The 22,385-nt window shown below is 46.9% G+C and overlaps 1 protein-coding gene across 1 annotated transcript in view; it reads left to right on the top strand.

Annotated features, from left to right (window-relative positions):
- SCPEP1 (serine carboxypeptidase 1) overlaps positions 1–20,879 on the top strand; it is a 29,459-nt gene extending 8,580 nt beyond the window's left edge. The window contains exons 4-13 of the mRNA XM_012748577.3: positions 196–351; positions 990–1,064; positions 3,773–3,845; positions 8,285–8,322; positions 8,759–8,887; positions 9,620–9,713; positions 10,545–10,658; positions 13,003–13,140; positions 14,113–14,276; positions 20,287–20,879. Of these exons, the coding sequence (XP_012604031.2) occupies positions 196–351; positions 990–1,064; positions 3,773–3,845; positions 8,285–8,322; positions 8,759–8,887; positions 9,620–9,713; positions 10,545–10,658; positions 13,003–13,140; positions 14,113–14,276; positions 20,287–20,349 (1,044 nt within the window). The 3' untranslated portion in view covers positions 20,350–20,879. The remainder of the gene's footprint in view (positions 1–195; positions 352–989; positions 1,065–3,772; positions 3,846–8,284; positions 8,323–8,758; positions 8,888–9,619; positions 9,714–10,544; positions 10,659–13,002; positions 13,141–14,112; positions 14,277–20,286) is intronic.
- Positions 20,880–22,385: the final 1,506 nt, after the last annotated feature.

The raw sequence follows: 22,385 nt of genomic DNA, 5'->3' as shown, positions 1-22,385 counted from the left end.
AGCTATTCAGGAGGCTGAGGCAGGAGGATCTCTTGAGCCCAGGAGTTCAAGGCTGTAGTGAGCTATGATGGGTGCCACTGCACTCCGGCTTGGGCAACAGAGCAAGACCTTGTCTCTAAAAAAATAAAATAAAAATAAGAAGATAATTGGTGACAACTAACTGCAACATTTGGTTTTCCTCTGTGGCCCGTGTAGCTGCAGGCGGCCAGTCTCCTATTTGTGGATAATCCTGTGGGCAGTGGGTTCAGTTACGTGAACAAGAGCAACGCGTATGCCAGGAACCTGGCTACAGTGGCTTCAGACATGATGGTTCTCCTGAAGTCCTTCTTCGATTGCCACAAAGAATTCCAGGTAAGCAAAGACTCAGGAACAGCTAAGTGAAGGGCTAGCAGTAGCGACTCTACATCCATCAGAATAAGCATAAACCTAGTCAAGAGTTTAATGCCAGGCTGATTTCAGAGCAAACCTTTTTACTCCTAAGTTCGGGTTGTGGACTTTTGTTTTTATCATCGCTAGAGATGGTTTTTTAGAAAGAATGACCTTGGAGTCACTATTCTAACCAGACTTGATAATCACATACAGAGGGAAAAGGCAAAAGCAGATTTGAAGTTAATTTGGGTAAATTAAAAAGCAATCAGGGCCGGGCGCGGTGGCTCACGCCTATAATCCTAGCACTCTGGGAGGCCAAGGCGGGCAGATTGCTCGAGGTCAGGAGTTCAAAACCAGTCTGAGCAAGAGCGAGAAATTAATTGGCCAACTAATATATAGAAAAAATTAGCCGGGCATGGTGGTGCATGCCTGTAGTCCCAGCTACTCGGGAGGCTGAGGCAGAAGGATTGCTTGAGCCCAGGAGTTTGAGGTTGCCTGTGAGCTAGGCTGACGCCATGGCACTCACTCTAACCTGGGCAACAAAGTGAGACTCTGTCTCAAAAAAAAAAAAAAAAAGCAATCAGGATATTTAATGTTTTGTAAATTCATTTTCTTGCTAGACAGTTCCATTCTACATTTTCTCAGAGTCCTATGGAGGAAAAATGGCAGCTGGCATTGCCCTAGAACTTTATAAGGTAAGAGAGAAGATGACTTTGTTGTTATGATTTGGGACAGAAAATTGACTATGTTACTTTTTTATACTCATGTGATGTTGAATATACTTTGAATAGGGCTGTGTGCATGCAGAGTAAGATTAAGTCTGGAGTAAGAGCCATGAAAAGTTTTTATTATAAAAGAACAGTGACAATCTCAGGACACCTGGGTTGCCTCCAAGTTTCCTGGCAGTATCTGATACTGAAGAGACCACTTTATTTCTGGGGCTGTGCTTTCTCTAAGATCTAGGTTACCAGTAAAGCTGTCTTCACCTGTCGTTATGGAACTAGTGAGTCAGGAGAGAATTGCAATGGGAAGAGGCAGACAAAAAGACAACAGGGGCCGGGCGCGGTGGCTCACGCCTGTAATCCTAGCTCTCTGGGAGGCCGAGACGGGTGGATTGCTCAAGGTCAGGAGTTCGAAACCAGCCTAAGCAAGAGCGAGACCCCGTCTCTACTATAAATAGAAAGAAATTAATTGGCCAACTAATATATATAGAAAAAATTAGCCGGGCATGGTGGCGAATGCCTGTAGTCCCAGCTACTCGGGAGGCTGAGGCAGGAGGATCGCTTGAGCCCAGGAGTTTGAGGTTGCTGTGAGCTAGGCTGACGCCACGGCACTCTAGCCTGGGCAACAAGTGAGACTCTGTCTCAAAAAAAAAAAAAAAGAAAGACAACAGGTTGTTGTAGGTGGAAACTGAACTCTAAGCACAGACCTTTGTTTTTTGCTAATGCTATATGTACCTGGTGTTGAACTATAGTTGATCAATGAAAGATTCTGGGAGTATTGAAGTAAAAATAAAAAGAAGAAGAATATTTTATGACACATGAAACTAAAATTTCAACATCCATAAATAAGGGTTTATTGGGACGCTCATGTTTACTTACTGCCTGTGGCTGCATTAGCACCACATTGGCAGAGTTGAGTAATTGTAACATAGACTGCATTTGGTCCATGAAACCTAACATATTTAATATCCGACCCTTTATAGGAAAAATTGCTGGCCTCTGTCATAGGTGATATGTACTTGCTTTGCATCAAATCACAAGGCACAAATGTCTAGATCTAGTCTGATCCCTACCTTGAACTGTTACAGTCTCTGTGACAGAAAGTTATCTGAAGGGTGTTATTTTTGTACTATCTAGATGTTCAGTTCCTCTTTCACCCAACAGTTTTAACATCAATTTGTAATTCTCGCGTCAGTCAGTAATTTCATTAGGAGTTTCATATTGATGCTTTTCTCCTCCTGTCATTGTGTCCCCAGCTATTAGCTGGCATTCTTCCATGAAGTGCCACTTCCCTCACCACGTAGGGCTGTTCAAGTTACTCTGAAATAAGTTCCTTCTGGAAAAGCCAGATGAATGCATAATTCTTTCTCTTTAATTACTAATGTTTAAAGTCAGGATATTCATTGTTTTCTTATTTTAGATCTCTAGATAGCCTGTGCATTTACAATGTTCAAAATTCAACTGTAAAAAGCATACTATAAAGGTTTTCCCTCTTTCCTTTGTCCCATTCCCTAATGCCGTCTCTGTTGTTAGTTTCTTCTGTATTTTTCCAGGGGTCTTGCATGCTTATATAAACTATGCCAATGTTTTTTTTTACATTTAGTCATACAAATGATAGTATTTGTTATACAAATGATAGTTATACACTATAACTCTTTTAAAAAGTTAACAATACGCCTTAGAGATCTGTTCATATCCATAAGAGCATTCTCATTCTTTTTTTTTTTTTTTTTTGAGACAGAGTCTCGCTCTATTGCCCAGTCTGGAGTGCTGTGGCATCAGCCTAGCTCACAGCAACCTCAAACTCCTGGACTCAAGCAATCTTCCTGCTTCAGCCTCCCGAGTAGCTGGGACTATAGGCATGTGCCACCATACCCAGCTAATTTTTTTAATATATATTTATGTATATTTTTTAGTTGTCCAGCTAATTTCTTTCTGTTTTTTTAGTATAGACAAGGTCTCACTCTTGCTCAGGGTGGTCTCGAACTCCTGAGCTCAAACAATCCGCCCACCTCGGCCTCCCAGAGTGCCAGGATTACAGGTGTGAGCCACTGCGCCCGGCCTCTCATTCTTTTTTTAAGATCATCATGTCCCATGGAAATAACCATAATTCCTACAGCCTGTCTTATTGATAAATGTTTAGATTATTTCTAATTTTCTGCTCCTGGACAGATGTATTACTTTGAAATGAATAGAAGGAACAGATAGGCATGAGCTTCTAGTCCCCAGGCACCTGTTCCACCCCCAAGGGCGTCCTAAGGAGGTTTCTCAGTCCTTCAGTCTCTGCTGCTTGGCAGGGGTGACTGCACCCACAGTGCCCCTCCCACCCAGCACCTTGTGAGAAATCACAGATCAGGTAGGGGGCAAGGCCCCTCCTAAGAAAGACTAAGGGCTGCACCTCACACTAACACACATTCTGACAACACCTGTGAATAAGATAAAGAGAAGCTCAGACAGTTCCTATTTGTTTTGCAAATGCCTGGAGGAAAGAGTTACCCTTGCTCTCTTGTGGGTGTCTGTAGTCCTTTAATACCTAGGGAAGTTTGCAAAGGGTGGGCAGTTTTCTGTGCTCAGGAGAGGCAGTGTGTGAAGGCTTGGCTTCTTCCTCTGTCAAGGAGGGGGACAGGGGACATAGGCCTCTGGATCACCATGGCGAGGATGGCTCTTGGTTCTTCTTTCAGGCTGTTCAGCAGGGGACCATCAAGTGCACCTTTTCTGGGGTTGCTTTGGGTGATTCCTGGATCTCCCCTGTTGGTAAGTATGCAATTTTTCAGGCACTTCTTTCCTTTCCCTTTGCCCATCCTTTCCTGGGACTTTGGGCTGTGCTGTCTAGATCAAAGAATAAGGAAGTAGAATGTTCTGGGTCCTTGGAGAAGTCAGCACAGAACGTGTTTGCCGCAGGAGCATCCAAGAAATGGAGGGTCAGAGCACCTACCATGGGCCACTAAGTTCTGAACTGGGTTTTCTCAGTTCGATTATCAAAACAAAAGAACCAAATTTTACGGTTGGAGACATTTTAAAGACTCAGAAAGGCACTGGGACGTGCACTCTGACACAAAGAATGAGTGGCCCAGCAGATATTCAAACACAGGTCTGTGCGGCTCGGCACGGGGGCGAATCTGGTTTGTCGTCCTGTCCCATCTACCACCCTGACGCCGGCCTGAGCGTTTGGGGTGAAATTCACGCCTGTCACTCCTGTTGTCGAGACAAGGTTATCATCAGGTCTTGCAACTCAGACGTTCTCGGTTTCATAACTGAGCATCCTTGTTGGGAGTGCAAATAAGAGTTGTTTATGTCGCAGACACCCAGGGTGTGGCTCCAGACAGCTGAAATTGTCATTATGGTGGGCTTAACTCTACCAGGGTTTCTCCACCTCAGTGCTGTTGACGTTTGGGTAGTGTCACTCCTTGTTGTGGGAGGCTGTCCAGTGCATCGTACGACATGTGTCAGCATCCTTGGCCTCTATGCATGAGATGTCTGTAGCACCACCCACCCCAGTGTGACAACCTAAAATGCCCCAGACACTGGCAAATGTCCCCTGGGGGAGAAAACTGCCCCTGGTTGAAAACTAGTAGTATTATATTAATGTAATATTCTAACCTAACAAAAGGTGACTTTTCACAGGGAAAACCAAACTATAGAGTTAGAATTCAGAAGAGAATTCTAACTCTGAAGGGGGAGGGGGATTAGGTGGAAAGGGATGTGAGGGAACTTTCTGGGCTGTCGGGGCCCTGTGTCTCGATTGGGGTGGTGGTCACATGGGCATGTGCCTATGTCAAAACTCTTTGAAAGGTACATTTATGATTTGTGACTATGGGTCGATTTTTAAAAATAATATTATAACAATAATATAATATAACATAATGATATAACAATATAATAATTAATGTTATAAGTGAAAATAATTTATAACGGCCAATATTTTCCTCCTAAAAGATAGAGATCTAGCTTGTTACAGAGCCTTGTTCTTAATGGATTCAGGATATTGTGATGCTACTTGGAATGGTTATTTCTTACCCTCATGCTTGACATCTCTAGGGCAGGACTGAAAAGGCATAAAACTGAGTCGGTGTGGAGGGGAGGACTGCGGTGTTCTTTTTTATCTTTTTTGGTCTTTTTTTTTTTTTTTTTTTGAGGCAGAGTCTCGCTTTGTTGCCCAGGCTAGAGTGAGTGCCGTGGCGTCAGCCTAGCTCACAGCAACCTCAAACTCCTGGGCTCAAGCGATCCTGCTGCCTCGGCCTCAGCCTCCCGAGTAGCTGGGACTACAGGCATGTGCCACCATGCTAGGCTGATATTTTCTATATATATTAGTTGGCCAATTAATTTCTTTCTGTTTATAATAGAGACGGGGTCTCGCTCTTGCTCAGGCTGGTCTCGAACTCCTGAGCTCAAGCAATCCACGTGCTTCGGCCTCCCAGAGTGCTAGGATTACGGGCGTGAGCCACCGTGCCCGGCCTCTTTGTGGTGCTTATAGGACATGATAAAGCTGCAGAAGTCGGATCAGAGGCATGAGGGGCCAGCAGGTTTCTCGTCAGGTGTTGCTCTGTTGCTCACGCTGATGGCAAGACAGGTTATCACCAGACCTTGCAACTCAGAGGTTTGCAGTTTCATAACTGGGCATCATTGTTTGGGAGCACAAAAAAATAGTTGTTTATGACTTAAAATTACAGTGCTAGCCCTCACATGTCGTCACGGGTCTCATCACAGTTTCACAACAGCACGAAGTACTTCGCATGTGCTAATTTCATTTAATCCCTACAACTCTTCCATGGGATGGACGCTGTTATTATCCTCATTTCGTAGATAATGAAACTGAGACGCAAGGAGGTTAAGCAGCTTTCTTAGAGTCGCCCAGCTAAAGCCATAGAGCTGGCATTCAAACCTAGGCAGCAGGTACTGCAATCCATGCACTTAACCACTGGGCTGTACTACCCCTGCAAGATCAGGAGGTTTAGCCTCCTTGCTGTGCACATGCTATTCATCCTGTCTGGAATCTACCTTTTTGTCTTTGCCATTACCTACTTCTCCTTATGAATCTGCCTATCCGGATCTTAATGCATCTTTCCTGACCCACTGAAGTTATTGTCCCTTCAGCCCAAAAGCATTCCTCATTGGAGGAAAAGTACCATTGTCTCTTTAGAGACAGGGACTCACTCTGTTGCCCAGGCTAGAGTGCATTGGCACGATCATAGCTCACTACAGCCTCAAACTTCTGGCTTTAAGCGATCCTCTTGCCTTAGCCTCCTAAGTAGTTAGGACTACAAGCACATACCACCATGCCTATAAATTTAAATTAATTAAAATTAAATAAAATTTCAGTTTCTTAGTGGTACTATCCACTCATCAAGTGCTCAATAAACACATGTGGCTATTGGCTGTCATTTTGGGCCACACAGACGTAGAATACTTACATCATTGCCGAAAGTTCTAATAGACTTTGCAGGTCTACAAATGCCAGCAAACTGGGACCTGCGGGTCAAGTCTGTCCTGCTACTTGTTTTGGTAAATACATTTTTTATTGGAACTCAGCCACACCTGTTTTATTTACATACTGTTTATGGTTGTTTGGAGGCTGCCAACAACAGTGTTGAAGCAGTTGTGACAGAGACCGGCTGGCCTGCAGAGCCAAAATTATTTACTGTCTGCCCATTTACTGAAAGAGTTTGCCAATCCCTGGTCTAGATCAAGCAGGGAATGGGATGCCTTGGAGAATTGCAAGCCATTTTATATTTCAAGAAATTAAGGCATGAGCTTGAAGGTTAAGCCGCAGAGGTGGATGATAGCTAGGTCTCGGAGGACCTGGTATTCCTGTATTTCTCAGGTGTACTCTGAAGAATACTAGTCCAATGAGGTGCTGTACAAAGGGCTCCATGGTCACGTATGTTTTAGAAGTGCTAAATCCTGGTTCAACCTTCTCCAAGTTGACAAGGCACAGTAAAGTCTCTGAGAAGTTCTGCGGTAAAGAAATGTGTTTTATTTTGCCTAGTCCCAAAGGTATTTAATTAAAAAGTCATGGCCGGGCGTGGTGGCTCACACCTGTAATCCTAGCACTCTGGGCCGATGGGTGGATTGCTCAAGGTCAGGAGTTCGAAACCAGCCTGAGCGAGACCCTGTCTCTATTAAAACTAGAAAGAAATTAATTGACCAACTAAAAATATATATACAAAAAATTAGCCGGGCATGGTGGTACATGCGTGTAGTCCCAGCTACTCGGGAGGCTGAGGCAGGAGGATCGCTTGAGCCCAGGAGTTTGAGGTTGCTGTGAGCTAGACTGATGCCACAGCACCCACTCTAGCCTGGGCAACAAAGCAAGACTCTGTCTCAAAAAGAAAAAAGAAAAAGTCATTTTTTTCCTTCTAGATTAAAATCCTGCAGAACTGAGGTTATTTGAGACCTACTCTGAGATCCTTGGCCTTAGGGAGCCGTTGGATGGTTTTAAGCAATGGAGCAACATACCGACATGTGCTTCATCCGTCGAGGCCCTTGGTTCTTTGTTGGCATGTGTCTCACACCACTTGTCTTACCTAGTGATATGAGAGTCATTAACTTGTCTAACCCAAGGCTGACTGTTCTCCTTGTGGACAGGCATTGTGTCGCTGGTATTTATATCTCCCCAAGCTCTTTGCTGCCTTCGGGGCCTGAGTAAATTCTCAGTATGCTGGTAGGATGGGGGTGAGCTGATTGGCAGTACAGCCGCAGACACTTGAGTTACAAACTCGTTAGTCTTCTTCCTTATTTAGCTCCTTGGCAGAAGCCAATGTCTCTGAGCCGGAGGAGCAAACAAGATGCAGCGCAGAAATGTGAGGGCGGGGAAATATTTTAAGCTGTCAAAAAGCCTAGAAGTCTGCAGATAAGAGCCTCCACCCGCACACCCACAGCCTGCCTTTGGGGATGGCGTCACTGGCGATGGCTCATTTCCTGGGCCAGCATGGGGACAGGTTAATGTGCCATTAGTCCTCTGAGTCAACACAAAGGCCCCCACACGCTTGTCCCACCTTCCAGCCACTGAGATGTCAGCCCTCCTCTGGCATGGGTACCGGTGCAGTGAGGGGCCTTCAAGTCCAAAGCCACTGGTTTCTTGCTTCTATCTCTTCCTGGTTTGGAGGGAAACCAGTTAGGTCTGTCTTTGGAAAGACAGAGCCACAATATACTTGATTTGTGCACTTAATTTGTACATATGTGGTTTTCTTTAGATTCAGTGGTCTCCTGGGGACCTTACCTATACAGCATGGTGAGTAGATGGGTCCCCAACTCTGCGTCCTCCATGGTAGACAGCTCAGCTGACCTCTTCTGGGTCTGTCCTTAGGAAGGGGGAGGCTAGATGAGTTTGCCTATGCTCCTTAGGAACTGTTGATCCATCACACTTATTCCATTTTTCCAGGCATAAGGAACATAATTTTTTCATTCCCTTTTTGTTATTAATATATAAAATTTTCAAATATGCAAAAGTTTAAAGATCACTGTGAACACCTACATACCCACCATCTGTATTCAGTTAACAGTTTGCTGTTTCTTCCAACAAATATGTGACTCGTAACAATACCCTTTCATCTATGCCCTCCCGTCCTCTTTCCTCCCACTCTTTCTCCACCCCTCCCTCACTGTGGCAAGGCCAGAGTGATGTTCCCAAGTAACATGGCCCTTTTGGTTCCTGGCTTGCATTCTAGTCTCTTCTCGAAGACGAAGGTCTGGCCGAGGTGTCTAAGATTGCGGAGCAAGTCCTGGCTGCTGTAGATCAGGGGCTCTACACAGAGGCCACTCAGCTCTGGGGGAAAGCAGAAATGGTCATCGAACAGGTAAAAGGGGACACACTCAGGGGCCAGCCTGCTTGGCTTTTTTCTGGTGGGTACAAGGGCCCGTGGTGGGTACTGTCAGGATGGGGGTGTCTATCCTGAGCCTCCCTACAAAGCTGGAAATGGCTGCATGCTAAATAACGAAGCTGTCAGGTCTGAGCAATGACGAAGTGGCCCCTTACAGGGTCAGAAAGCCACCTAGGCCTGTAAGACTTGTTTGTGCTTGACTGAATGTATGGATTCTATAAGAAAGACTATGTCTTGCAGAGGCGAGAGTCTATATAGTTCAGAGACAACCTATTCCCTTATTTGGACCTTTTTTTTTCTTTTTCTACTTTTTTCTTCTAAAAATTAGCTGGGTATCTGCACACCTTATTTGGACCTTTGCCAAGGAGCATTCTGACTCTGATGAGCCAGAGGGAAGGATGCACTGGCCAAGGATTTGGGCGTGCAGGACCCTTAGCAATTCTGTTCTTGTAAGTCAACGCACAGGTGCTTCGTGTACTCCTGCAGGGTCTGAACTCTGCATATCTGAGCTGCTCACCCCTCCCTGGAGAGTTGGCCAGCACAACTGGTTTCTGGGCCTTCAGCACTGTCTTTCTTTCTGATCTGAGCAAATTTACAAAGTTAAAGCTGTCCTTGGATAAGATGGAGAGCCATGTTCCTTTCTGTTTTGCAGCTTCGATGATGGAAAAATAAAGAAGACAAACAGCCACGTATACTTTTCTGTTTCAGAACACAGATGGAGTGAACTTCTATAACATCCTAACTAAAAGCGCTCCCCTGTCTGCAATGGAGTCGAGTCTAGAATTCACACAGAGCCACCTAGGTGAGTGAGCCTTGAAGTCCTTAAACCCTGTCTCAGCCTCCATGCGAGAAGAACCTAGTTTTTTAAAAGCTTTATTAATGTATCATTTATATACCATAAAATGTACTCATCGTAAGCAGTTTTTAGTATATTCACAAAAATTGTGCAGTCATCGCCACAATCCGGTTTTAGAACATTTCCGTCACCCCAGACAGATCCCGCGTGTCTGTTTGCAGTCAGTTCTCATTGCCACTCCCAGCCCCAGGCAGTCACTAATCTGCTTTCTGTCTCTCTCAAGATTCCATTTATATAAAATGTTTTCTGAACATTTTATATAAATGGAATCATACAATAGTTAGTCTTTTGTGTCTGGCTTCTGTCACTTAGAATAATGTTTGAAGTTAGGAACCAACTTCAATATGCCAAATTACAACATCAGTTCCGTTAGAGGCTGAGTTTAGTTAGCTGTCTTTGAGCAGACCAGCTTCCCTTTGGATGCAGGAGGCCTGCCGTCCTCGGAGGTATGCAAAGGCTGCAGGCTACCCCTACGTTCCACTTCCCAGGTGATTTTCTCTGGCTGTTCTGAAGGCTAATAAAGCCTCTCCATTCACCCAACAGCGCTATAGAACACTAGAAAATAAATAAATAAATAGAGCCTCTCCACTTTCAATGTGTTTTTGACTTTCTTCCTCCTTCTGGGGTGAATCAAGGTGACGCTTTTCCAGCTGAAACTGACACCCCTCCCCACCCCCCCACCCCAGTTACTGTGCAGTATCCCCAGCAGCTCGGTAAAGATGTCCTCTTGGTCTCACTTCCGGTCCTTTGACTCACCGTGTACCAGTTTGGTTTTAGCTCCTCTTTGTCAGCGCCACGTGAGACACCTGCAGCCAGATGCCTTAAGTCAGCTCATGAACGGCCCCATCAGGAAGAAGCTCAAAATCATTCCTGAGGATTGCTCCTGGGGAGGTACTTAAGTGACCTAATTAAGCGCCGTTTGTAGAGTTGGAGGAAGAGGAGAGATGCAAATTCAGAGACCTTAATTGGTAGGAAGAGTTTTGGTGGTGGTGATGGTATTTGCTGATAAAACACTATTGCCATCCACATTTTATGGATGAGCGAAGGGATGCAGAGATAGTAAATGACACGTCAAAACTGATTCACAAAAAGAGGTTCGTAGAGAAGGGGTTTGGGAGAAAAATGACATGATCGGTTATGGGTCAGTAGTTGAAGCATAGTATGGGCACTGGAGGATCATTGTCCTCCTCTCTTTACTTTGGGATCAGTTTGAAATTTACTGTAATAAAAAATGAAGCTGAAAAAGCCATGCCCAAGGCCACAGTTGGTTGCAGATGCAGTTTCCAGCCAAAGATCCTTTGCAGAATGTCAGGCACACCCATGTGCTTGGACAGGTTTTGACCAGCTCTCCCAGCCGCCCTGATGCCGGAGGCGGCCTGGCATCTACTGCGCCCTGGGCTGAAGGCCACAGTGAGGAAATACTGGAATCCTTAGAGAGACCAGGGCCAGGTAGAAATCTGGGAGAAGTTCCTACTGAGTTCTCCAGGAAGACCTCAAGCAGACAGGATTCCAGATTTCTGGAGAGAAAACATTCCAAGATGAAGAGGGAGGGTTTTGTCTCATTTGTGTCCAGGATACCCCAAGACTGTGGGATTAGAAGGCTCTTTCTAGGGTGGGTCCCTTGGCTGCTGCCTTGAGGCCAAGACTTGACTTTGGTCCTGGCTTTCTCAAGGGACATGGACCATCCTGTGTCAAACTGCAGTCACCAGAGAGCTCATCCTTTACCTGGTATTTCCATTTCCCCTGACCCCCTAGAGGTTTTTAGGAATGAAGAAAAATTAATTAGATCAAATAAAAAGATAGAATATGGTGTCATGGTATCAGAAACTGCAGGGATGGGTGCAGCTGTGGGGCCTGTCCCAGCACTGAGGTGTGAGGAATGACAGGAGGCCAGGTGTGGGTCAGGCCCTCAAGGGCACCACTTTTCAGCTCACCTCTGTCGTTTTATCTTTATGACGACATATTCCAGCCCCAGCTTCTCTGGTTAGAGGGACCTTCCCTGCCCAGTGGCTGGATGGGCACGGTGGTTATGATTTTGCAGATGATTGCTGATGGAGAAAACTCTCTTTGGCTCTGGATCTGTCTACATATGGGCTAGAAAGGACGGACTGTCCTTGGCCAATACCCCCAGGTCTTGAGTTCCAGTTTACAGTGAAGCATGCACACCTGGAGTCAGCCAGGCCTGAGTTCAGAGCTCAGCTTGCCACTGACTAGCTGTGTCACCCTCCCTGGGCATGTCCCTTTACCTCTCTGGGCCTTATTTTCTTGAATTGTACAGCACTACTCCCAGGGTAGTGCTATAGAAGAAATGGGATATTGCATGTAAAATACTTACCTAACACAGCGACAGGCAAATAATTGTAGCTGCTGCTGTTATTGTGCTTGTTCGTTATCATTATGGTGATGCTAATGGTCAGGAATTTATTACATGGCAGGAATGCTGTGCTGACCAGCTCCTCTCTTGCATGGGGCTTGTCACTTGCTCTATTTTTCTGAGGGCCAGCTCTGAATTGGTTTAGGTCTGGTTTGGTTTATTATAAGGTAGGCCCACTTGTTCAGAACTTGAAACCTGGCAGAGCATGGTGGCTCACACCTGTAATCCTAGCACTCTGGGAGGCCAAGGCAGGAGGATTGCTTGAGGTCAGGAGTTCTAAGACCAGCCTGAGCAAGAGTAAGATGCCATCTCTACTAAAAATAGAAAAAATTAGCCAAGTGCGGTGGCACATGCCTGTAGTCCCAGCTACCCAGGAGGCTGAGGCAGGAGGATCATATGCACCCGGGAGTTTGAGGTTGCTGTGAGTTAGACTGATGCCACGGCACTCTAGCCCGGGCAACAGAGTGAGACTCTGTCTCAAAAACAAAACAAAACAAAACAAAAAAACTTGAAACCTGGCCCTAGATGAAAACTAACATTGGCCCAAAGCACAATTTATTCCCTGAGGGTCCCAGTCTAAGGAGTGTTTCCTTGGACAGTAGCCTTCTCCAGGTGTCTGTTCCTCATTGGAAACATGAGTGGACCGCATGTGCCATTCACACTTCCTTTCCACCTGACCAGGCAGGCACGGATTTCTGGGCTGGTTCATCCCTGTTTGTGAGCACCTGGGCATTGAGTCTTTGTAAGGTGTTGCATAGTGGTTACTTTTAGGTGCCAGAGCCCAGGATGCTCCGGGCTGAAGGGTACCTCTTGTTCTGGCATATTCTAAGCGGCTACCTCTTTCCCCTTCCCCGTGTGCAGGCCAGGCTACCAACGTCTTCGTGAACATGGAGGGTGACTTCATGAAGCCGGTCATCAGCATCGTGGATGAATTGCTGGAGACTGGGCTCAACGTGACCGTGTATAACGGACAGCTCGACCTCATCGTTGACACCATGGGTATGACAGACTCTGAGGGACATGTGGAGGCAGTTTCAGGGGTCGAGCTGGAAGGGAACCGGCCTCAGACACATCATGTGGGTCTTGGGGTTGGTGATGTGGAAGTGCCAGGAGGAAGGCCACTTCCTGTTACGTCCATCCATGCCTGACCTTGACTCCTCCAATCGGGGGCAGCTGCTCATGGCTGCCACCCTGCAGAGGAGCCCGAGCCCTTCCAGGCTTTGAGGCCCTTAGCTGTGATTAAAGAAAAGAACAACACCTGCCCACCACAAAACTAGAAAAGAAGACATTTTCCTGGCAGTTGGGCAAACGCACTATTTAACTGAGGGAAAGCGTCATTGAAGACCCAGGGAAAATGGCCTTTGTGGAATCCTAGGGCCTGCCCTGTTGCCTGTCACCTGTGTGCTCACTTCCGACTTCAGTGGGGCCTGGTAGGGGCCCAGAGACAGGTTCTCAGAATCCCAGGCAAATCGAGGCACGAGGTCTGGCGGATAAGATGCGCCTCTTGAAGTCAGCAGGATTGAATATTTTTGCAACTCTTAAGCAAGGGCACTGAGGACAGGTTGAAAGGCTGCTGTGTTTCTTCCACGAACTGCCCAGGTGCCCCTCGTGCCTGTGTACTCAGTCCAGAGACTCCTTGGTCCTCCTGACAGTCCTGTCAGCCTCCGGAGGTCCCCAGTTCCCTTCCTAAAGAGCAGGTGGTGGTGGGAGAGGCCGAGGCAAAGACAGTCAGACTCCGTAGCTTTCAGGCTTCCCCCTGCAGCCTAGATGTCACTGCTAGCTTGCAAGGAATGCAGATGCCCAGGCCCCACCCAGACCTCCTGAATCAAAATTTGTGTTTTACAAGATCCCGGATGAGCTTTATGCATGTGGCAGTTTGAGAAACACCAAGTTTTTGGACCTAGTTTTTTTTATTTTTCCCTACTCTACCCAGTTGTTAATGCCAGGCCCTTCTCTGTGTCCCCTCCCCAGGTCAGGAGGCCTGGGTGCGGAAACTGAAGTGGCCAGAACTGCCCAAATTCAACCAACTCAAGTGGAAGGCCCTGTACAGCGACCCTGAGTCTTCAGAGACATCTGCTTTTGTCAAGTCCCACAAGAACCTGGCTTTCTACTGGATTCTGAAAGCTGGTCACATGGTGAGAGAGGGCTTTTGTTCCAGACTGAAAGTCATGTCCAGAGGGCAGCCACGGGCAGTGCGTTACGTGGGTGTCCACTACTGGATTGGTCTTATTTAGAGGTATTTCGGGCTTGGGAGTGTTTCAAATTCTCTAATGAAATTATACTATTAGCACTTCGGTTTTTTTGCATTTAGAACCTCATTTTAAAGAGTAAATCCTGGCTTATCTGAAGGTAGTGAATTATCTCACGTGATTGTTCACAGTCAGTTACAGATTGAACTACTTGTTCTACTACTTTCCCCCTCCTTACTAATGCACTTGACTAGTCTAAAAAAAAAAAAAAGAGTAAATCCTCCTGAGAGAGTTATGGTGGACTCTCTGTCCTTTACTTTTTTGTTTAAATGAATTAATAAGTTAATTTCTCCTTAATAGTTTGTCCTGGAGGGTCAGTTTGTGCTAGGAGGAGAAGGGAGAAATTCCCTTTCCTTGCCCGTGTTCAGGGAGGGAAAGCCGGGAGGAGCTGCTTGGTGAGGCTGTCACCGGGCAGGGTGCAAGGTGGGGAGGGTCTCTGAGCCGTGGCGACTCTGGGATGTCCGTGCAGAGGAGGCTGTGGGTGCAAAGCCGGTGGCGAGGCTGTCCCACTCCCAAGGCTGTCCCACTCCCGTACGTGCCAGGCCAGCACGTGGTCTTCCCTCAGGTTGGGTGTTGATCGAGTGGTTTCCTCAGGCTGAGGGAGATTGCACACGCTAAACCCTGCCCCCACGCACACCTGCTAAGGAGTTAGAGAAGGAGCTGCAGGAGGCAGAAGGGCCCAGATGCTTCCCTGGCCTCCCCCAGCCTTGTGCTTGGCCTGGGCTCCCACATACAGGGTCTCTCTTTCCAGGACCCCCGGTTCCTGTAGGCTGTGAGTCGGGACGGCCCCGCCTGTTGCCATCAGCTTCATGATGCCTGGGGACAGAGCCTCCGTGTAGAAGGGGCTGAGGGGCCACAAGCTGGCTGGAGCGTGGGCCTAGGGGGACGGGTCTTAAAGCTCTGTTTGCCCAGTGAGCACATAGTGTGTCCACTTGGGTGGCTGAGGAGGTGCTGATGGAGATTATAGGGTGACCAAAGTGCCCTCCCGATAAGCTACTCCTTAGGGACATTAGTGGTTCTCCACAGAGGTTGATTTTTCCAGGGGATTTTGTTTGGTTTGGTTTGGTTTCAGCATATTATGGAGGTACAAATGTTAAGGTTGCGTATATTGCCCATGCCCCCCATCCCCCCTCGAGTTAGAGCTTCAAGTGTGTCCATCCCCCAAATGTTGCCCATCTCACTCATTGTAGTTGTATACACCCATCCCCTCCTCCCCCCTCCCACCTGCCCGACACCCGATAAATGTTGTTCCTATATGTCCACTTAGGTGTTGATCCGTTAATACCAATTTGCTGGTGAGTACATGTGGTGCTTATTTTTCCATTCTTTTTTTTTTTCTTTTGCTAGAAGTTAACAGAATGTCATAGCAATATTTTTCCATTCTTGAGATACTTCACTTAGTAGAATGGGTTCCAGCTCTATCCAGGAAAATACAAGAGGTACTAGATCACCATTGCTTCTTAAAGCTGAATAGTACTCCATGGTATACATATACCACATTTTATTAATCCGCTCATGTATTGATGGGCACTTGGGTTGTTTCCACAACTTTGTAATTGTGAATTGTGCTGCTATAAACATTGGAGTGCAGGTGTCTTTTTTGTTGAGTGTCATTTGATCTTTTGGGTAGATGCCCAGTAGTGGACTTGCTGGATCAAATGGTAGATCTACTTGTATCGCTTTGAAGTATCTCCATATTGCTTTCCACAGAGGTTGAAGTAGTTTGCAGTCCCACCAGCAGTGTAGGAGTGTTCCTCTCTCTCCGCAACCACGCCAGCATTTGTTGTTTGGAGACTTTTTGATAAAAGCCATTCTTACTGGCCGGGCGCGGTGGCTCACGCCTGTAATCCTAGCACTCTGGGAGGCCGAGGCGGGTGGATTGCTTGAGGTCAGGAGTTCAAAACCAGCCTGAGTAAGAGCGAGACCCCGTCTCTACTATAAATAGAAAGAAATTAATTGGGCAACTAATATATATAGAAAAAATTAGCCGGGCATGGTGGTGCATGCCTGTAGTCCCAGCTACTTGGGAGGCTGAGGCAGGAGGATTGCTTGAGCCCAGGAGTTTGAGGTTGCTGTGAGCTAGGCTGACGCCATGGCACTCACTCCAGCCTGGGCAACAAAGCCAGACTCTGTCTCAAAAAAAAAAAAAAAAAAAAAAGCCATTCTTACTAGAGTTAAGTGATATCTCATTGTGGTTTTGATTTGCATTGTCATAATTCTGGGGGAGGGTGGCATTGCTGGCATCTAGCGGGTAGAGGCCAGGCTCCTGGTGAACATTCTGCAGCACACAGGATGGTTCCCCCCAGCAAGGGATTGTGCCGCCTAGGGTGTTAGTGTCCAGGAGAAAGAAGACGCTTGGGTGTCTGATGGACTTGGCCTCACAATATCTGTCTGACTCAGGACAACTTAATTCTTAACCTTCCTAACTGTTAGTCTCCTCTTAAAATGTCCCAGAAATGAAGACTCTACAAGCTTTTCTCTTTAGTTCATGTATTGAGCCAGCATCCGAGTGTCTCCCAAGCGCGGCCTACTGTGCTGTGCCGGGCGCTGGGGCACAGGGGTGAGGGGTGCACGGTCCCTGTGCCCAGCAGCTCCTGGTGGAGAGAGGCATGGCGCGGGCAGTGCTGGGGACTGGCCCGGGGAAGGGTGCCAGCCCAGCCCCGGGCGTCCGGGAGCCTGTGCCCCATGTGATGAGCAGGAGTGAGTTTGGTACAGAGGAGGATGTTGGGGAGAACGGAGGGCAGCTCATACCAGGTCCAGAGAAGCCTCTGGACAGTGAGGCCTCAGGAGGGACGCTGCGGAAGGGGCTCTGCTAGTCACGCCAAGGAGCTCAGGCAGCAGGGCGCCAGGGAGGAGTTGTAAGCAAAGGAGTGAAATTGTCAGATTTGTCTAAGAAGTATATTCTAGCAGTGAGGGGCGTGGGGCAAGACTGGGGCTGAGAGCTGGTGGATGAGGCTATCCAAATAATCCAGAAGGGACGGAGTGGATGGATTTGGTCACGTGTAAGATGGGAGTGTTGACGGCACTTGGTAATTCTTCGGGGCATAAAAGCAACGAAAGGTGGCTTCCAGGCTTCCCCTCCAGCACTGCGGTTCGGGATGGAGGCAGTTTGCACAAACTGAGTTTGATTGCCTGTAAAACAGCCACATGGGATGTCCTTTAGGCAACTTGAATATATAAACTGATACGTGGGAACCTGGAGTCAAGACAAATATTTGTCCTTGGAGATGGAGGTTTGGGAGACAAGTGCAAAAAAGGATATACCAGTATTTAAGAGGCAAGAGGTGAAAGAGGAGCCCACAGACGAGACGGAGAGGAGCAGCCAGAGATGTGGGTGGGAGACCAGGACGCTCGGCCTCCCCAGGGCAGGGAGGGCCCTGCAGTGCCGCACGCTCTCAGATAAAGGCCTGGGACGTGGGCAATGATCTGGTTGCACGGATGTCTCTAGCAACTGTGTTAAGTGTTTCAGAAGCCAGAGTGGAAAGGTAGGGGGAAGTGAATGAGTAGTGTGGAGAGGAGACAGCAGCTTCAAGAAGGTGCAGGAAAGCAGCCCACCCCTTGAAGAGACGTAATCTGAAGCGAGCACAAGCGAGGCAGCGGGCGCGGAGGGAGAGGGCGTGGTTTATGGCGCTGGGTATCCGAGCACCTCCAGCATTGACCGGGAAAAGCCAGCAGGAAGTCTTAGAGCAAAGCACTGTTATCCGAAATGCTTGGGACCGGAAGGGTTTCAGATTTCAGATTTTCATAGATTTTGGAATATTTGCCTGTGCGTAATGAGATATCTTGGAGATAGGACCCAAGTCTAGACATGAAATTCATTTATGTTTCATATATAGCTGTACACTAGCCTGAAGGTGATTTTATATAATAGTTAAATGATGTTGTGCATGAGCCTTGAGCCATCAGAAAGCCAAGGCGTCACTATCTCAGCCACCCGTGGGGACAATCTGTGGTTGTTTGGCATCACCGCCATTCCTGACTCTGAATTTATGTGCTACTGAGAAGCAATCATTTTCTTGCACTTATTCACACATAAGTACTTAACAGTAAAAGTATGACACCATTAATACAATGGGAAAATAATGTGTTCAGGGTAACTGAGCAACATAGTAGCATCACCAGAATACCCGTATCAGGTATTAAACAACAGCAACAAGAAACAATGGCAGGCTTCCAGTCTGGTCCCGTGATGCCTGTTTTGAGTAAAACGTTTCTGTGCACTGTACCGGACCCCCTGGGGATGCCGAAATAAATTGTATGTTGCGCACCTGCATTTAGACTGCGACCAGTCACTCCAGGTCACGTGTCAGATTTTCTACTCGTGGCATCATGTTGGCACTCAAAAAGGTTCACATTTTTTAAAATTTTATTTTATTTATTTATTTATTTATTTATTTTTTTTTTTTTTTTTTTTTATTCCTTTATTTTTTTTTTTTTCCATTTTCAGTTGGCCAATTAACGTTTTTTTTTTTTTTTTTATTTTTAGTAGAGACGGGGTCTCGGCTCTTGCTCAGGCTGGTCTTGAACTTCTGAGCTCCAACGATCCACCCGCCTCGGCCTCCCAAAGAGCTAGGATTACAGGCGTGAGCCACAGCGCCCGGCCGATATTTATTTTTTTTTGAGACAGAGTCTCGCTTTGTTGCCTAGGTTAGAGTGAGTGCCGTGGCATCAGCCTAGCTCACAGCAACCTCAAACTCCTGGGCTCAAGCGATCCTCCTGCCTCAGCCTCCCAAGTAGCTGGGACTACAGGCATGCGCCACCATACCCAGCTAATTTTTTCTATATATATCAGTTGGCCAATTAATTTCTTTCTATTTATAGTAGAGACGGGGTCTCGCTCTTGGTTAGGCTGGTTTCGAACTCCTGACTTGGAGCAGTCCTCCCGCCTCGGCCTCCCAGAGTGCTAGGATTACAGGCGTGAGCCACCACGCCCGGCCAGAAGGTTCGGATTTTGTAGCATTTTGGATTTTCTAGTTAGGGATGTTCAACCTGTACTAGAGAGAGGCCCCTGCTGAGGCTGGTGGGAGAGGATGGCACAAAGGAACCACACGCTCACGCGCTGGAGTTCGGGCCATTTCCTCCTGGTTTGTCACATATACAACAGCAGATCACTTGGGGACAGCCTTAAAATAGCCCTTGAAGGCTGTTACTAGTCATCCCCAAACCACTTCCCCTTTGGTTGATTGGATGTCATTTTGGGGTACCCCACTGTGCCTGTGGCTCCTGGGGACTCTTGGCAGGACAGGGGTGTGCCGTAGAGAATCATGGAGCCGGGGAATTGCAGAAGTGGGAGACCATCCGCTCCACCCCGCTCTTTGCAGAGGAGAAACTGAGGTTTCTACCCCTCCCCCCTTTGATAGTATGTGGCAAGGAAATTGTTTAAAGGATTTATTCTAAAAATCTGAAGGAAAACAAAGGAGTTGAATAACAACGCAAAACTCAGATGCCATCCCAAGGGCCTTGTGTGTGTTTGCGGCTCTCTTGTTAGCTTCCCCCAGGCCTCTCCACCCCATTCCCACTCTGGGAGCCCTCCTACACAGAGAATCCTGTAAAATGTCTAGAATCTTCCTTCTTCCTTGAACAGGCTGGCTCCCAGTGACATAAGTAGAGCCCTTATAAGGAAATCAACAGATCAGCCCCAAATGGGGCAGAACTTACTTTTTCCTAAGTGCCGCCTTCTCCAGGCCCCTGCCACCCAACACAGTCGAGGGCCAGAACAGCTCTTGCCCAGCTCATGGGTCATTTGCAGAAGGGACCCTCTCTGAGGGATGTGCCCAGGTGCAGCTGTCCTCACAGGTTGCCATCCCAGAGTGGCTGCCTTCTGGGAGCAAGGTTTCAGGATGTTGCCCCTGACCCCAGCCCCAGGAGCACTGACTCAGATGCTGCTTGGTCCTAGGTTCCTTCTGACCAAGGGGACATGGCTCTGAAGATGATGAGAATGGTGACTCAGCAGGAATAGGATGGACGGGCCGGAACTGACCTGGTTGGACCTTGGGCACAGGAGCCGAGCCGAGGACCCCGAAGCCGCAGGAAGCCCCAGTTCTTCCCTGAATCCGACTCGGGCTGCGATCGTGAAGGTTCCTACCCGCTTCCGCAGAGGATAACATCGTTGCCTCTGAGAGAAACTTGAAAATCATTTCTGCTTCTTAAAAAACCTGTAAGACTTTTAAAATGGACTTGTTTTAATCAAAATGAAGGATAATAATAGATTGATTTTTTTTCTTATTACAGAAGCAAATGATGTGATTTATAGAAAAAGTGGGAAATACGGATAAACACAGAACAAAATAAAAACCCGTAGAGTCCCTTCCCAGGGATAAGCACTGTTACCAAGTTAGTGTCTGTCCTTGCAGATCTTTTTTTGCTATATATACAGATATATTTTTTACAAAAATGGAATCATTGCTGTGTGTTATTTTACTGTCTACTTTGTTTGACATACCAATATGCCCTCAACACCTTTTCATGTCAATAAATGTTCTTCTGTGACATTTTTAGTGGCTGCTGAGCACTTCCTTTTAAGGTCGGACCAACATTTCTTTATCAAACTCCCAGTCCTTTGCAAGTGATTTCTAGTTTGTCGCTATTGTGAAGAGTGCTCTGATGACTCATCCTAATAGTTATATTTTTTATGCACATCCTTATTTCCTTATAATAGATTTATAAGAGTATAGTTGTTTAGTCGAAGGATTGTCACATTTCTTTAAAATTAAAATGATGTTGAGAACCCGTCTCACAAAACATAGAAAATTTAGCACATCCTTATTTCCTTATAATAAATTTATAAGAGTATAGTTGTTTTGTCGAAGGATTGTCACATTTCTTTAAAATTAAAAAATTAAAATGATGTTGAGAACCCGTCTCACAAAACAGAAAAATTAGCCAGGCGCAGTGATGCACACCTGTATTCCCAGCTACTTGGGAATCTGAGGCAGGAGAATCACTTGAGCCCAGGAATTGGAGGCTGCAGTGAGCTATGATGACACTACTGCACTCCAGCCTAGGCAACAGCGTGAGACCTTGTCTCAGAAAAAAAAGGATGAATTTAGGACATTCGTTTTTAATTCATAGCATAAAGGATCTAATAGCTTCTAGGATCGTCCTGAAAGAAACAATCCCTCATGCAGTGGGAGAGCTGAGATTTTGAAAACCAAGCCCCAAGCCTATTCCTGCAGAGTATGAGGAAAGAGTTCGTAGGTTATGCCCACATGACCAGCCCCTTTGGACCCTGAGACTAAAACAAGCTTCCTTGGGCAGAGGCTGTACACGTGTCCCTGTGGTTCGCTGTCAGACAGTGAGCACTCCAGTGTGCCCTTGGAAAGGAAGAAGCTTGGAAACCCGGGCTGGATGCCCCTGGCCTCCACCACTGCATATCTTTTTTTCCTGTTGCTTTTGCTGTGAATCCTTTGTTATAAAAAATTTGGCTGTGAGTTATAGCATGCTATTGAGGCTCGTGACTCCTGGTGAATCAGCAAAGCATCGAATTACAACACAAATGGAATTCCCACCCCACAGTTGGGAGTCTCTTCTGTTAACAGTTAGTGCATTGGTTGGGAAGGAACGGGATTCTGAACGTTGAGATGAGTCATCTGGGTAGATGTCAGTGAAGCTGGGGGACTTGAAACCTTTTGGGGCACCAGAAGTAGCCCATTCATTCATCCCCGCCTGAGGCTAATTTTCTCCTGCCCTAAGATCCTGTGATCAGCTCCTAGACTTGGCCCATGGCCCTTATTTCTGCTACATAACATGCTCTCTCAAGCCAGCTGGGTGGTGATGCCATGCGGGGCTGGGGCGTTGTCCTTCAGGGCGTGGTGTCACATGCATGTTTCTCCCAGACCCAGGATTCACGAGTCCAGGAATCGAGGGAGGAAAAGGAAAGTGACACCTCTCACTATTAACCCTCGTGATCTGGTAGTAAAACGTCTGCTTCCCATCCCTGTGACTTCAGTCTCTGCTGGTCTAGAGGTATTAGTTATAGAGGAGTAGATGTTTTCA

This window comes from Microcebus murinus, chromosome 18 (genome assembly GCF_040939455.1).
Source record: "Microcebus murinus isolate Inina chromosome 18, M.murinus_Inina_mat1.0, whole genome shotgun sequence".
Lineage (NCBI taxonomy): Eukaryota > Metazoa > Chordata > Mammalia > Primates > Cheirogaleidae > Microcebus > Microcebus murinus.
The sequence above is the reverse complement of the archived record's forward strand: the minus strand, read 5'-3'. Positions and strand labels throughout refer to the sequence as shown.